The sequence below is a fragment of the Ziziphus jujuba genome, chromosome 12 (assembly GCF_031755915.1).
Source record: "Ziziphus jujuba cultivar Dongzao chromosome 12, ASM3175591v1".
Lineage (NCBI taxonomy): Eukaryota > Viridiplantae > Streptophyta > Magnoliopsida > Rosales > Rhamnaceae > Ziziphus > Ziziphus jujuba.
The window spans coordinates 13393555-13409619 of record NC_083390.1 but is presented as its reverse complement, the minus strand read 5'-3'; the positions used below and the strand labels follow the sequence as shown (position 1 = coordinate 13409619).

The 16065-nt window shown below is 31.9% G+C and overlaps 1 protein-coding gene across 13 annotated transcripts; it reads right to left on the bottom strand.

Moving 5' to 3' along the window:
* Positions 1–9496: 9496 nt before the first annotated feature.
* LOC107428937 (3'-5' exonuclease) lies at positions 9497–13103 on the bottom strand. Of its 13 annotated transcripts, none has more exons than XR_007237804.2 (5): positions 12602–13103; positions 11597–11752; positions 10179–11047; positions 9911–10013; positions 9497–9810 (listed from the first exon to the last, which is right to left on the bottom strand). XR_007237804.2 is itself a non-coding variant. In XM_016039537.4 (4 exons), exons 1-4 carry the CDS (start codon positions 12927–12929, stop codon positions 9709–9711), a joined length of 759 nt encoding a protein of 252 aa, XP_015895023.3. In that variant the 5' UTR covers positions 12930–13103; the 3' UTR covers positions 9497–9708. The 13 variants fall into 13 exon arrangements, 6 of the variants coding, with proteins under 6 accessions (XP_015895023.3, XP_060669670.1, XP_060669671.1 ...); XR_003057427.3 differs by having other exon boundaries at positions 9497–9795; XR_009635335.1 differs by having other exon boundaries at positions 9497–9795; positions 9911–10341; positions 10860–11047.
* Positions 13104–16065: the final 2962 nt, after the last annotated feature.

Here is a 16065-nt window from a genome sequence, read left to right as displayed (position 1 = left end):
TGATGATGAGTTTACTGATATTTATTTGCAATGTAAAAGGCATGTTCAAGGTAATTCTTATCTTTTTGAAGGTTTCCTCTTTAAGGGAGATAAATTATGCATTTCTAACTGTAGTTTGCTTGAATTATTGGTTAGAGAAGCTCATAGTGGTGGTTCAATGGGACATTTTGGTGTAGCTAAAGACATTAGCTATATTGCATGAACATTTTTATTGGTCGTGCATGAAAAACGATGTATAGAAAATTTATGATAAGTTCATTAAGTATAGACAAGCTAAATCAAAGTTGAACCCTCATGGATTATACATGCCATTACCTATACCTAATCATCCTTGGATTGATATCTCTATGGACTTTGTGTTAGGATTACCTAGAATAAAGAGTGGTAGGGATTCTATATTTGTTGTGGTTGATAGGTTTTCTAAAATGGCACACTTTATTTCTTGTTATAAAACAGATGATGCATTCCATATTGCTTACTTGTTTTTCAAAGAAATTGTTAGATTGCATGGTATGCCTAAGATAATAGTTTATGATAGAGATGCCAAATTCCTAAATTATTTTTGACAAATTTTATGGGTTAAACTTGGTACTAAGTTGTTGTTTTCTTCTACTAAGTTGTTGTAAGTTGTTGTTTTCTTCTACTTGTCATCCTTAAATTGATGGTCAAATACAAGTGGTAAATAGAACTTTGTTTACCTTGGTAAGAGCTTTAATTGATAAAAACATTAAAATATGGAAAGAGTGCTTACCACGTGTAGAGTTTGTATATAATAGGACTATTCATTCAACTAGTAATTTTTCACCTGTTGAACTTATTTAGGATTTTAATCCTTTAACTCCATTACATTTATTGATACGAACCTAGGACGACCTGCTCCTAAACCCGTATTATATTAGCACGGATCTTTAATTAAGTTCAAGTTCTAATGGAATGGACCTCAACCCCTAACCAACCTGTGGTTAGAAACCTTGATATAATGTAGACGCCACAATAGGGGATGGAAAACCTATTGATAAGTTAAGCTAAAACAACCAATTCTCTAATGGTGTTTTAGGTGTTCTCAAAGAACAAAGAGATAATTAATCTCACAAGTATTTTCTTAATCAAATCAAAGTTTCTTTATTATTGAAAAATAAGCCTTTAAATAGGCTTTGAAAGAAACAAAATAAACCCTAAAAACCCTAGGAAAAATCGGCCACACAATGAAGAAGTTTACCTTGGCCGAAACTTTCCTTTTCCTAAACTAATTTGGATTAATTAATTCCTTTATTTTGAATTAGGAATTAATTAATTTACAATGAAAATAATAAAATAATAACTTTCCTAAACTTATTTGTCCAGAAAATAAATAAATAAAAACTAAAAAGTAATGGTAGTTTACTAAAACAAAAAGTAGAATAAAATTAGGAAACTATAATACTAGCTTTTTGACTAAATTGACTTTGACCAATCTTTCACCAAATTGAGCTCCAAATCAGCTTCAATATGCTTTGTAGGATGCCAAATAAGCTTATTGTGAAGTTCCTCATGTTGCCCTTGCTTGGAAGTATGAGAAAAGGCTAATACAGTAAAATACAGTAAAGCCAGCAAGGAATACAGCAAATCCGGCCTTTCCTTCTCCTTGTGCGCAAACCACCTTGTTGGTCGGCTTTGAAGCTGCTTTGGCTGGTTTCTATGACTCATCCTCCATATGAATTGAACCCATAAGGATGGGGTTCCAATTCATACAACCCGGCCTCCTTATTGTCACCAAAAACGTCACCCGACCCTGTTTTGGCTTCTATTGCTTGTATGAGTAAAACAGGCCTTGGTTCTTTAGATGTGACCAACCCCTCTTGACTATGACTTATTCCTTGTATGAAGACAGCAAGATTGTCCTTGAACTTCTTGGCTTGGGCCCTAGTGATCGGTCCCACCTTCATTTGTATTGGGTCAGCACCCCAGCGGGTGGTCGGTCGAGCAGTCTCGGGTGGAATCGCATCATTTATCACCATTACTTTTAAGTGAAAAAGCTAGTGTAGATGGGAAGAAGAAAGCCAAACTGGTTAAGCCTCTACATGAGAAGGCACATGCTAACATAGAGAGAAAGATAGAGCAATATGCAAAACAAGCCAACAATGGAAGAAAAAAGGTTGTCTTTGAGCTTAGAGATTGGATATGGTTGCACCTTAGGAAGGAAAGGTTTCCTAAGCAAAGGAAATCAAAACTTATGCCAAGAGGAGATGGGACAATTCTAAGTATTGCAAAAGATTGGAAAAAATGCTTATAAGCTAAATATTCCAGGCGAGTATAACATTAGTGCTACTTTTAATGTATCTGACTTATCTCCTTTTGATGTAGGTGACTATTTGAGGATATATCATCTTCAAGAGAAGGGGAATGATGAGGATCATCATGGGAGTACTCAAAGATGGAATCTTAAGCCATTGGAGTTGCCAATTGGACCAATTATTAAAGCTTGTGCAAAAAGGTTTAAAGAAGCATTGAATGGTCTTATCCAGGAAATGCTTATCAATCAAGAATGTATGAGTCTTGCTAAGGAACAATCAAAATTAGCAACAATATTGATAATTGAAGGCTGCGGATATGAAAGCTTGAAGGAAAACAATGTTTGGGGCAATTTGGTAATTTCTCAATAGCATGATGATGTGGCACTTTGATGACGTGGCATTTCTTTGGACATGTGGCATGACATGTTGCATCTAAATGGCTATTCAACATAGCTTGAAAAGAAAGAAATCAGCTTATTTCCTTTTTAGACCAATTAAGTGTCTTACTTGATCAAGAAGTTACTTAATCATCAAGTTTTATTATTTCAGTCCTACTTTGATTTTAGGAAACCCTTAATTTTATTATGTTTTTAATTATTTTTGGTTGGAAAATTAACTAGTTTCCTAATCTTAAGTTGTTATGTAATTAGTCACTTTCCTAAACTATAAAGAAGTTGACTAGTCAAATTTAAATTAGGAAATAAGTTAGACCAAGTCCAAAAGAATTGGGTAAAATCCAATTCATCTCAAACCCATGGGCCATAACTGCTGAAAATCTCAGCAGTTATACCAACTTACAACTTGCATATCTTGGGCTTCCCAAGTCCTTTTTGAGTAATTTTTTTTGTTATATTTTTTTTACATGTGCATTATAACATATCCATAAACCATAACCTGGTTCTAAAAACCCAGAATATGCCAGCCCCAACAGAGGACCTATGTTGCTGGAAACACAATTTTCAGCACATAGCCATTTTACAAAACAAAATCAATATCTAACAAACAGACAATTCCTAAGCTAAGTATAATAAAACTTAGGCATTCAAAAGACATTAAAAGGAACATAAAATATAGATATAAATATTGCTTTAAAACATTCAACAAAATATTTTTTGTAAAGAAAAAAAGAAGGTGCAAACCTTGGTGAACTTTGACTTGCATAAAGTGGCAAGATTACCACATTTTCAACACTATTCCTTGATAATCTTATTAGAAACATTAAGGAGAGTCCTCAATGCCTTAAATCTGCTCTTTCCAAGTGACTTTGTGAACACATCCATAAGGTTCTCCTCCGAATTCACATAAACAAAACTTCTCCAAGATCTTCAAACTCCCTAAAAGAATGATATTTCATTGCAATATGTTTTATTCTTCCATGTTGTATCGGGTTATTGGCTATTGAAATTGTTGAAGTGTTGTCACATTGCTGATGGTTGGACCTTCTTAAGTATGACCAAGATCTCTCATCAACTTCCTTAACCATATACATTGGTTTGCACAAGTTGAGCAAGCAATGTATTCCGCTTTCGCGGTACTTTGAGCCGTTGTGCTTTGTTTTTTCGCATTCCATGAGAAATGACCACCACAAGTGAAAAAAAAAATAGCCCGAAGTACTCCTCATATCATCAATGCAGCCTGTCCAATCACTATCCAAATAACGAACAAGCTTCAACTCATCCTTTGCTTCATACCAAACTCCATAACCACTAGTGCCCTTAAGATACCTAAAAACTCTTTTGACACCTTTAAGATGAGTTTGGATGGGTACTTGCATGTATCTTGAAAGCACACACATGACATACATAATATACATCCTGGATAAGTACTCATAAAGCAAACTACCAATCAAGAATTGATAAAGAATAGGATTTACCTTCAATGTGTCATTTTCCTTCTGGTACTTCTTTCCTTGGATCATTGGAATGCTCATTGGATTGCATTCTTCAAGATTAAACTTCTTCAAAAGATCCTTATTGTACTTTTCTTGTGGTATAAATATTTATTTTTGGCATTGCATTACTTCCACACCAAACAAGTAATTCATGAAACCCAAGCTAAATATCTGAAACTCCTACTCAAGTTCATGCCTTAGCTTATCCACGTTCATGGATCCTCACCGGTGCCCAATAAGTCATTCACATACAAAGAAACCACTATCATGCTTCCTTCAGTCCTCCATACAAGGTGGGCTATAGCTCCTCCTAAAGCCATGTTCAAGCAAGTAGCCATCAATTGTTCCATGTCAAGCCCTAAATGCTTACTTAAGACCATATAAGGCTTTGTGAAGCTTATAAACCTTATCTTCATGCCCTTGAACCATATAGCTCTTGGGTTGCTTCACATACATTTCTTCTTGCAACACACTATTCAAGAATGCCAATTTTATATCCAAGTAAAACACACTTCATTTCTTAATAGCCGAAAGAGTAAGGATGAGTCTAATGGTTTCTATCCTTGCTACGGGTGCAAATGTCTCCCATAGTCAACTCCAGCTTGTTGTGCATAACCATTGACCACCAATCTTGTCTTGTGTTTGCAAATGGTGCCATCTAGATTGTATTTGGTTCTAAAGATCCATTTGACACCAATTACTTTCTTGTTTTTTGGTTTAGTGACCAAGGACCAAGTCTCATTCTTCTCAATCATCTCCATTTCCACATTCATTGCTTCCTTCAACTCTTTCATCATCAAGGTCTCTTGCACACATGTAGGTTTACCAAGTGCAACATTACACCTTTCATAAATTTAGGACAAAAATTTCTCACCTCTAGCACCATCACCAACCTCCAAATCGGCTCCAATGGTTTCTTAGAGCAGATCATTATCCTCCTCATTGTCTTCATCATTGTTGTTTTCAACATTTCTTTCATCATTTTCTTATTCAAATCATGGCTCATCCTCATTCATTAATAGCTCCTCCTTACTCTAATCGAATTTTGCATTCTTATCAATCTTCACATACTCATAGGACCACACACATCCGAATGAAAAAGTTCTAACTTCTTCTTCGCTCTCCATGCACCATTTTTAGGAAATGGCAACCTAGTGGGCTTTCCAAGTTGATAAACTTCACACACATTTTTAACATCATCAATCAAAAGCATATTATTCACCAAAGCATTTGTTTTCTTCATTGCACCATAACTAGAGTAACCAAGCCTTTTATGCCAAAGTTGAGAAATGGACTAAACTTGGCTTCTCAACGCTTGTTCACTATCTAGTAAATTCAACATATAGCTTTTATCTTTTAAGGTAACTTTAAACACCTCATTTCCACAAGCATCTGATATCAAACAACCATCATAACCAAAGTTTAAAACATATCATTTTTCAACCAATTGTGCAACACTCAACAAGTTTTCACACAATGAAAGCACATATGTCTCTTTTTCCTTCTACATCCATGAAGCTTCCATTCCTAATCTACACCATTGTCTTGTAGGATCGGTCAACCTCTACAAAGTTGATTTCTTCAAAAGTTATGTGGTATGAATAACCACTATCTACTAACCAACCAAGACCACTGCTTGTAACTTTAAAGCATGTAGCCACAAATAAAGTCTCAGCCTCCTCATTTACCACATTTGCTTATTGCCTTCCTTGCTTGCATATTTTACCAACATGTTCTCTTTGTCCACACTTATTACAAATTGCATCTGGTCTCCAAAAGTACTTGTTTGGTTCATATCCATACTTCATGTAATGGGGACATGGTGGATAAACCCTACGAATTTGTTGTTGTCCTCCTTGTTGTTGTCTTACATTATTGTTGTTGTTGAAATCTCCATAGCCGATTCCTCCTTTGTTTTTGTTGGTTCGACTAGATATAAAAGCACTTTTCAAAGGCTCCTCATTTTTTATGGCTCTTATTTGTTCGATTTCTCGAAGGGAATTGATAAGCTCACTTAATGTAATCTCACTACAATTCCTTGATTCCTTAAGGAAAGAAATTTTAGATTCAAATTTTTTAGGTAAGCTTACAAATACCTTCTCTACAACCTTTTGGTTTGTCAATGGACCTCCGATGACTCTAATTTGGTTCACAACCTTTAATAGTCTTAACCAACTCATTTTCTTTCGTTCTAATTGTTTCTAACTCTTTTCTTAAGTTTAGAACTTGCATTTGTCTAATCCTAGTTTTTCTTTGAAATTTTTATTGCAACTTTAACCAAACTTCTCTAGCATTTGTACAAGACATGATTCTAGTGAAGATGGAGTCATTCACCGAAGAATGAAGAGTTGTTAAGGCCTTTAATCCTATGGCTATCTCAATCTCATGTGCAAATCTTTGTGCTTGTGTTGCATTTGCTCTCAACTCCTCAACTTCATAACCTTCTTCCATCACATCCCAAAGTCCAAAGGCTTGTCGGTAGGATTTAATCTTTATGCTCCAAATAGAGTAGTTTTAGCCCTCAAATTTTGGTGGAGTGAGTGGTACAAAACTTTGAGAAGTCATGACACAAAACTAGATTTTGAAGAAAGTAACTCATGGGTTAGATTTTTGGTGAGTTTTCTAGCTAGATTTTTATACCATTTCAAACCAAAAGTAAAAGGAATAAAATGAGAGGTTCTCTCACAAGAAAATAGGCTAGAAAGAAAGCTCACAAGTTCCCTCAATGATTCAAACAAAGCTCTGATACCATATTGGCGTTTGGTGTGGTTTTTGAGTTCACTTAACCAAGAGTGTTGCACACAAGGTATTAGTCTTGTGCACAACTTTTAATCCAGTTTTCGGTTTGGTATTTAGGTGATTGTTGTATTCATTTTTGGTATGGTGATATTGAGGTTTGTTAGGATTTTAGATTGGAAGGAAGAAGATGAAGATGAAGAACAAAAGAAGATGCTAAAGTAGGCCGCACAAACTAGACAACACATTTCATTTTGTTTTTCATTTCATTCGCTACTTAAAAAAGCCTTTTAGCAACCATTAATTTGGTTGCATAACATCATATTTTAGTCACTACTAGTTTTTAGATACTAAAAAATAATGGTCACTGCGTGGTCGTCCAAACGTTGTAACAAATTCTCTTTTGTAACCAATCAATATTGGTTGCTAAATGTTTTATCTTTTTAGTGACCAATTATGAAGAAGTCTGTGACCAGTAATTGGTCCTTAAACGTCTTTGAATATTACACATGACACCAATTTTAAACTTTTACCAACTAATAATAAAATAGGAGCAACCAATATTTGGTCACTCACTATTGTGTTGGTGACCATTTATAGTCGCTATAAGCATATACTTTGGTCATCCAAAACTTATAACTTAGTAACCAAAATTGTTCGCTGACTATTAATTGGTCATTGAGAAATTTTTCACTAACGAATGTTGTGGTTATTAATAATCATTGCCAATTTGAAATACATTTAATTGACCAAAGCCTTAGTCATTGTATCCCATTTTTAGTGATTGAATATTGGTCAATAACAATTAATAAAGTTCAAAAATGTTCCAACAACCAAATTTATTTATAGAAATGGCATTATCAATAACCAATCTGTTGGAGTTTGATGTGGTTTTAGGTTCACTTGGCTAAGAGTGTTGTACACAAAGTATTAGTCTTGCGCACAACCTTTAATCCGGTTTTTGGTTTGATGTTTTGGATGATTTTTGTGTGTGTTTTTGGTATGGTGATATTTAAGATTGTTAGGGTTTTTGTTTTGATTGAAGAAGAAGAAGATGAAGAAGAAAAAAAGATGTTCGAGTAGGTCACACAAAACTAGACAGCACATTTATTCATTTTTTGCTTTTCATTCATTTGTTGCATATATAGATACAAAACTTGTCTCATAAATGTGAGGTGTGTGTGGGACCAAATTAAAGTTTTTAAAATTCAAAATTTACACATTTTCCACTCAAAATTATGATACGTGACCGTTCAACCACCAACTTCACATGTGAGTGCATAATCATGACAAGAGTTTGTGAGATTTTGAATTTCAAAAAACTATCTCCACCTAATCCTGTACCACTACTTTAACCAGATGGAAAGCTGGGATATTTTCATCCAAATTGCTTGAATTTTCGCATGTGGTATGTTGAAATATCAAAGATGAAATCTAGAGAAGATAAAGTCTAAAAGAATTGGGTAAGGCCTCCAATTCATCTCAAACCTGTGGGCCATAACTGTTGGAAATCTCAGCAGTTATGCCAACTTGCAACCTGCATATCTTTGGCTTCCCAAGGCCTTTTGAGTCATTCTTTTTTCTATATTTTCATTTACATGTCTACAACATATCCAAAAATCATACTCGTTCTAAAAGCTCAGAGAACGCCAACCTCAAAAATGGACCTATATTGCTGAAAACAATGTTTCCAGCACATAGCCATTTTACAAAATAAATCAATACCCAACAAAGAGACAATTCATAAGCTAAATACAATAAAACTTAGGTATTCAAAAGACATTAAAAGGAACATAAAACATAGATATAAATATTGCATTAGGTCGTTCAACAAAATATTTTTTTTAAAGAAAAAAAAAAAAGTGCAAACCTTGGTGGATTTTGGTTTGCATAAAATGGCAAGATTACCACATTTTCAATACAATTTTGGATTTCTGTAAACCTTTATTTTAGTATCCACTGAACTGGTTGATAAAATATAATTTGAGAGATTGATAGTAAATTATGCTTATGCATTTTAATAAATATTAATAATATTATAAAATTTCAATTATATGTTTAACCAAAAAGTATAACACTAAATATATTATTATAAATTTTATTACATACATGAAATTGTTATCACACTATATTTACATTGTAAAAATAAAATATTAAAAAAGAAAAAGCATCTATATATAATATGAATAAAGAAAACAATATAATTTATACTTGTGAGATGCTACAATATAATTTGAAAAGCACTCACCAATATCCATGCTTATTATAGTTGTACCATAAACTATATCCATGCATGTTTCTTGTAATCATACCATCTCATTCTTAAATATATAAAAAAAATAAAAATAAAAAAATAAAAATAAAAAAACATTAAAAGAAATAGAAGACAAAATACAAACAAAACATACTAATTGATTGATATTGGGGAAAAAACATGTGCATAACTGCTTCAACTATAATAGTATTCTATAAAAAAAAATCCCTCATTTCAATTTGAATTTTCGAAGAACACTAAATACATTTGTGAATATTTCACAAATGGAGGCAATAATAAAATTTAGAAAAGAAATATAAACTCTAAAAATTGCAAAAATCATTTCACCAATAAAACATTTTTTTATTAAGCCAATAACATTCATGATTGAGCATAAATTCAACTAAAAAATACATAATTAATTATCAATCAAAACAAACTCTACACAAATATACAAGTAATTCTCAATCTAAAAATAACTTGCACAAGGTTAAACATTGAAGGAAATAGAATTACTGTTACTATAAATAGAATACAGTACATTGCTTACAACTTTAAACTGAAATTTTTGAAGCTCGGACAAAATTGCTGACAAATTTCTCAACATTTGCAGTAACAAAAACATGGAAACGATGATAATCCTGAAACAATAAAAACTACAAACTTTTAAAATAAAAAATAAAAAAATTACTATGCATAAAGTTGAACTTCATGGTATAAAGATAAAATGTGCCATCAAAAGGAATATGTAATTACCAAAAGGAATGTATTGGTCTTTTTGACCTTAAGGTTAACTCTTAAGTAAGGACAGGCCAGAGTTTATTATTTACTGCAGGAGTCTTTTTGGACCTTTTAAAGCCTATTCAACAGAAAAGATAAGTTATATATATGTATATATATCTACAATGTATATGCTTAACCAAAACTTCACATTTTAAAAGCATAATAAGACATTTTATGATCAATCTACAAAAACTTATTTAAACATTATGAGTTGTATACTGTTATGGAGATGTGGACTCACCATTCTCATATGGAATGGATTGGACACAATTTGCCAACCTACAAAGATAATCTACAGCCTTTCTTTAATTTCTTTCCTCAAAAAAGATAAGCTTGTAATTTTCAGAATGGTAATTGGGCTAAACAGTTTATAATTGTTGGCTGATTCAATGGCAAGGTGTGACCTGCAGTGAAAATAAATAGACGCAAAATATATTTTGTAGCAACTAGACTCTACTCACGGCAAGAAGAAAAATCACCTCAACTAATATATTTGTAAGGACATGTAGCATAAAAACAAAGGATCAGCTGTATAAAAAACAGGGGACAAGAAAAAGCATCTTTTTGTTATATTTTGGACATCTGATTCATAAATCCGCCTTTCTCTATTTTTTTTTTTTTTTCTCCCTTTCCTTTATGGATTCTTACACCAGCCAAAATTTAAAAAGGCTTCTCTTAGATTTTTCTAGAGTTTTTTATCAAAGCCATACATGCGGCAATATCTTGACCCTACAACACAATACATAATCAACACTTGTTTTACTTTATGACAAACAAAAGCTAAAACTCTCAGCCAAAATTGCTTCTAGTTTTTGAAATTTGGCGAAAATTGCTTGGAGACTTGCAAATATAACAACTAATGGGAGACGGACAAACAGAGAGAGTGAAAGGAAAAGAGAAAAAATAGAGAGGGAAAGCATACCTGAGAGGGAGTGCGAGAGAGGGTCGTCAGTGAGAGATGGAACACTAGCAAGAGCTGGTCGGAGAGGACATGCCAGAAAGGGGGATGGCGTTGATGAGTGTCAAGGCTGGTTGAAAACATACTTAGTATTTTCAACGACGATGCTTGATAAGGAAGGTCTGAACATTCGTCTATAAGAAAATCATGAACTAGAGTACAAACGACAGTTTTCTTACTTTTCTTTGCTCTCCCTCATTTTTTAAAGCTAGCTAGACAATCTTTAAAAGTAGAAACAACTCTAACAGGAGGCAACAATGGGAAAAATATAGCAAAAATAATAGGAAACCCAAATAGATCAACCAAAGAATATGATCAAGATTAACTGCCAAATATTATTAGCCTTCCTAAAGCATGCTGGAAAACCAAATTATCAAACATTAATAGATGTCAAATGTACAAACATTACAGAAAATTGAAACTACCCCTTCCATTTGTTTGTTTGAGATTAACTTTGCAATTCCATTTACACAACCTTGGACAAAATGTTTCATGAGATTTAAAGCATTGGCAACACATGCCATCATTACATAGAGCTTTGCCTTATTTCCAATGGCTATATTCAAGTTTATGCATTCAAATCTATAAATCAACTCACTTCTTGTGGAATGGAAACAATTCTTGACAATATGCATGCAACACACTGGAGAATAAGACCCGCATAGCCAAAAGAAATTGTCAAAAAGGACAATCCAACTAACCTTTTTTGAATGTAGGTCTCCATTCACCCACTTCTCTATTCTTTGCTTCAACAGTCTTTAGGAGCTCCATTGCAGCTGCCTCCATTTCAACTACAGTCCTGCTATATGTAATTTGACCTGCAAATTTCATCACAAGATATCTCATCCTCAAATTGGCTGCTTTAGAAAAAACAAATTAAAATTCAACATCACTCATCTTTTCCAAATATATAAGAAAAATACAAGGAAAAACATGGAAATGATATCCAACTTATCAAGCAGATAGGCAAAGGGTGTGCAAATAACTAAAACTCATAAAATCTGTGGCAGTAAGTGTGAGTTTCATCTTCAGCAATTCTCATAATTCTCCCCACTACACGACAAGACAAACCATGCCAAATACAAACTTTACCATCCTAAAATTTGTTTGAAATGCAATAAACAACACCTAAGCCTAATGGTATTTAAAATTACACCAACAGAAAGACAACAGAGAAATATCCAATAACTGATAATTTCCTTAAAATATGGGACACCCTTTGGTCATCGACCATGAATGTCATTTATGCCTAACAAGATTTTCTAAGCAAATAGTTCGCTTTGTATGATTTAGATGATACAAGGATGAGTATATTGTCTTCATTAGCTATAAAAATAAATAAATAAATAAAAAACGAGTACTCTCTATAATTCCACTAAATTAAAAAAATTCAAGATTTCCGAAATACAAAAAGTGTAATTCTTTGCCCAAAAAATCAAAAATCCCCATGTTAGCTTCAAAACTTAAAGCTGAAAACTCAAAATTTATACTCATCAAAAATAAAATTCAAGAAACTCCAAAAAAAAAAAATATATATATATATATATATCAAAATGATGCATCCCAAGTGAAATACCCAATAGTTCAAATGAAAAAAAAAATAAAAATGAAACATTGAAACTGACCCATTTTCCCATCTGTTGTTTTCTCAGTACCCAAACAGTAAAATCGAAAGAAAAATACAAAAACTTTGAAGGAAAACCCACCTCGGCAAGGCGAAAGAGAGAATGGGTTCGGATCCTGGGAAGCGAGAATGGAACTGGGCAATTTTCGGCGGCTTCCACCACCACCACCACCGGTTGGGGGATCTGGACTGCCAGAATTGTGGTCGTTGTCGTCGTCGTGGTTGTGAGAAGAGGAGGGTAGTGGCCTTTTGAAGGTAGATTGAAGAGCAGCTTCAATGGTTTGGAGGTCTTCGTTGGTGAACGGTTTGTCGTCCCAGTCGGACTTAAAAGAGAAGGCGATGACGGAGCTTGTATGATCGCGGTGGTGGTGTTCGTGTTCTCGGAAAGGGTGGTGGTGGTGGTTGTCCATTTAGGCCATTCCTTCCGTCTCTGCCTCTAGGTATTTCTCAGGAATGAAAGGAAATTCGATTGGGAGGGAAACATTGTTGGGGGGGTGGGTTTTGATTTTCGATTGGGAGGGCAACATTGGGGAGGAAACAATGCGCACAAGGTTTTGATGGCGGGTGTACAGCCAGCGTTTTATTTTTTATTATTTTTGTATTTACTTTTTGTTTTTTTGGGCATGGCCAACTTTAACCAAATTTGGTAATGAAAAATTCATAAAAAAATAAATAAAAAAATATATACTGGTTATGAATAAAAAAATGGTAATAAATAAATAATTCACCAAAAATAAAAATAAAAATAAAAAATTTAGTAATGAATAAATTGGAGGAAAAATCTTCTATTTCCCTTAAGTTTGATAAAATGTTGTCAATCTTTTAAAAAATATGTTTTTATAATAAAAAGTATGTATTTTGTAAAAAAAAATAATAATAATAATAATAATAAAGAGAATCTATTTTTTATAATAAAAATATATTTTACGGCTAAAAGGTGAAATATTTAAAATGTCTTTCAACAATATTTAAAAATATTTATTATTATGTTTATTTTCCTCTTTTTTTGTATCTATCTTTTCCAATTATTGATAACTAAAAAAGCGCTAATATATTGAAGCAATATAATTCAATAAATTAAAGGCACTACGATCTCAGGTCTATCGGCCCTCAACCTCCGCTACTAGCATAGAGTCTCAAAAAATTCCATAAAATAAATTTTATCAAATAGGTCACACCGCAAGCTTTTTCGGATTGGACCAATTAGAATTCGAATGACCAATTCTAATATGTATATATTTGTCTTAAAGTATATATTACTAATATATATGTCTGTATATGTATACCTATAATATTGGTTATAATAATGACATGTTAAGTCCTATTCCAAAAAACTTTTAATTTTTAATCATGTATTAAGTAAAACCACTTTAATAAATCCACTCTTTCATAAAAGAAAATTGCATTATATTTTAAGATAAAATATTCCCTTCCTTTCTTTCTTTCTATATATATAGTTTTTCATTATATGGGTTAAAGGAATCAAATTAAAATATTTATATAAGAAAATAATGACTATGCTATTAATGTTTTTTTGAATGAAATTTATATAGTTTGCTCTCCTGAGAAATATCTTACTTTATAATGAAAATTATAGTAATATGGAAAATACTATTTATAATCAATGATGACCATCATTTGGTATTTTCGTTATAAGCTAGAAAAAAATTAAAAAAAAAAAAGACCAATTAAATCGAAACCAATTGAAAATTGAAAAAACTGAATGCCATCAATTGGTTAACTAAATCGATTAAAATGTAGGGGGTTGTTGTCTGTATTGATTTTTCAAAGCTAATAATTAACTAAACCAATAAAAAAATAACAAAAGACCGAAATTGACCCCCCAATAGTTGGATGCTTTTCAAAATCCAAAATTGATATTCTATCTTATAACCTACTGATCAAAATTTTCCATTCAAAAACTAAATCGATTAAATATTGACATGACAACTTAATAGTCTACCACTAAGAGTTCATTTTCCCATAACATAAGAAAAATAATAAATGCAATCAATTTATGTTTGCCAACTCAGTATAGATCCCACTAATCACTAGTGGTAGCAAATAGTGCATCTTTATCTGTATGGATACATCATGATGATATTATTTTTTTTCCTTTTATAAATCAAGAAAGGTGGCATTTTAATATTAAATATAGTTGAATTTAAAATTTAAACGTTATTATAAATGATCACTGTTATTTAGACTATCCCAAAAAAGCATTTAAGCAAATGATGAAAGACTAAGCTACATGGTTAATTGGTAACTTATAACTTCCACATATCAAATATTGCTTCTATTATAAAGTGGTGGAGAGTTCCTATTTTATCAAGGTTATATATAATATTTTTTAAATTTGTAGCTATATTTAAAGTACAAATAAATCTATATATGTATATATGTACGATAATATATACATGTCCACACATACATACATATATATATATATATATATGAATTCAAATAAACAAGTAACAATTACAAATATGTATATATATATATATATATATATAGAGAGAGAGAGAGAGAGAGAGAACTAGTTATATATTTTTTATATTATATTCTAAATAATAAAAGAAAAATCTCAAATGACCAATTTTTTTATCATTAAAGGGTATTATCCTTTATTTTTAGTATATTTTTTTAAATTTATACTATCACTTGGTTGCTCATGTTTAATCGTCAAAGGTGTACTATATCATCAATTTTTTTTTAATTTCAAAAGATTTTAACTATCAAACTTTTGTTCACTCATACAACATTTTAACAATAAAAGCTTTTAGGTCGCCAAAGGTGTTATATTCATATTCTATCCAAAAAAGAAAGAAAAAGAAGTCTTATATTAATATTTTTGTTACATTATTTTAATTACTACAACTATATATAACAATTATGTGCTCATCAAAAGTTGCATTTGGTAAACAATTTATTTGTGCTCTTTTTAAGCAACCAACCTACATCATTAGTATTAGTGACCAATTTATTGGCCACTAACACAAAATTTTAGGTGACCATTCTCATGCATTTATATTTATTTTCATTTTTAATTACTTAAACTATTAATAACCAAACTATTGTTTAGTGATAATTAAATTTAGTGGCTAATATATATTTTGTCACGGAAAAATCTTATTCCCACTAAAAAAAATGCTGGAAAAATTTTCCTCTCTCACATTGAGTAACCAAAATTTAATTTGTCACTAAAAACTAAAATTTAGTGATCAATCCTTGATTGCTAAAAAAGGTATCTTACCATTTTTCCAATATGAGATACCAAAATTTTTAGCGACCATCATATATTCACTAATGTTCACCTTTAAAGGCCAAAAAATTTTGGTTGCAAGAGAGTCAGTCACTAATTCCCCTTTTTATTTTATAGTGATTATTGTATTATTCTAGTACAAAACTTGTCTCACACATGTGAAATATGTGTGAGACCAAAAAAGGAGTATTTAAAATTTAAAAAATACATATTTTCCACCTAATAATCTGATACCAAATGTTCAAATACCAACTGCACATTATGTTTACAAATATGGCAAAGGT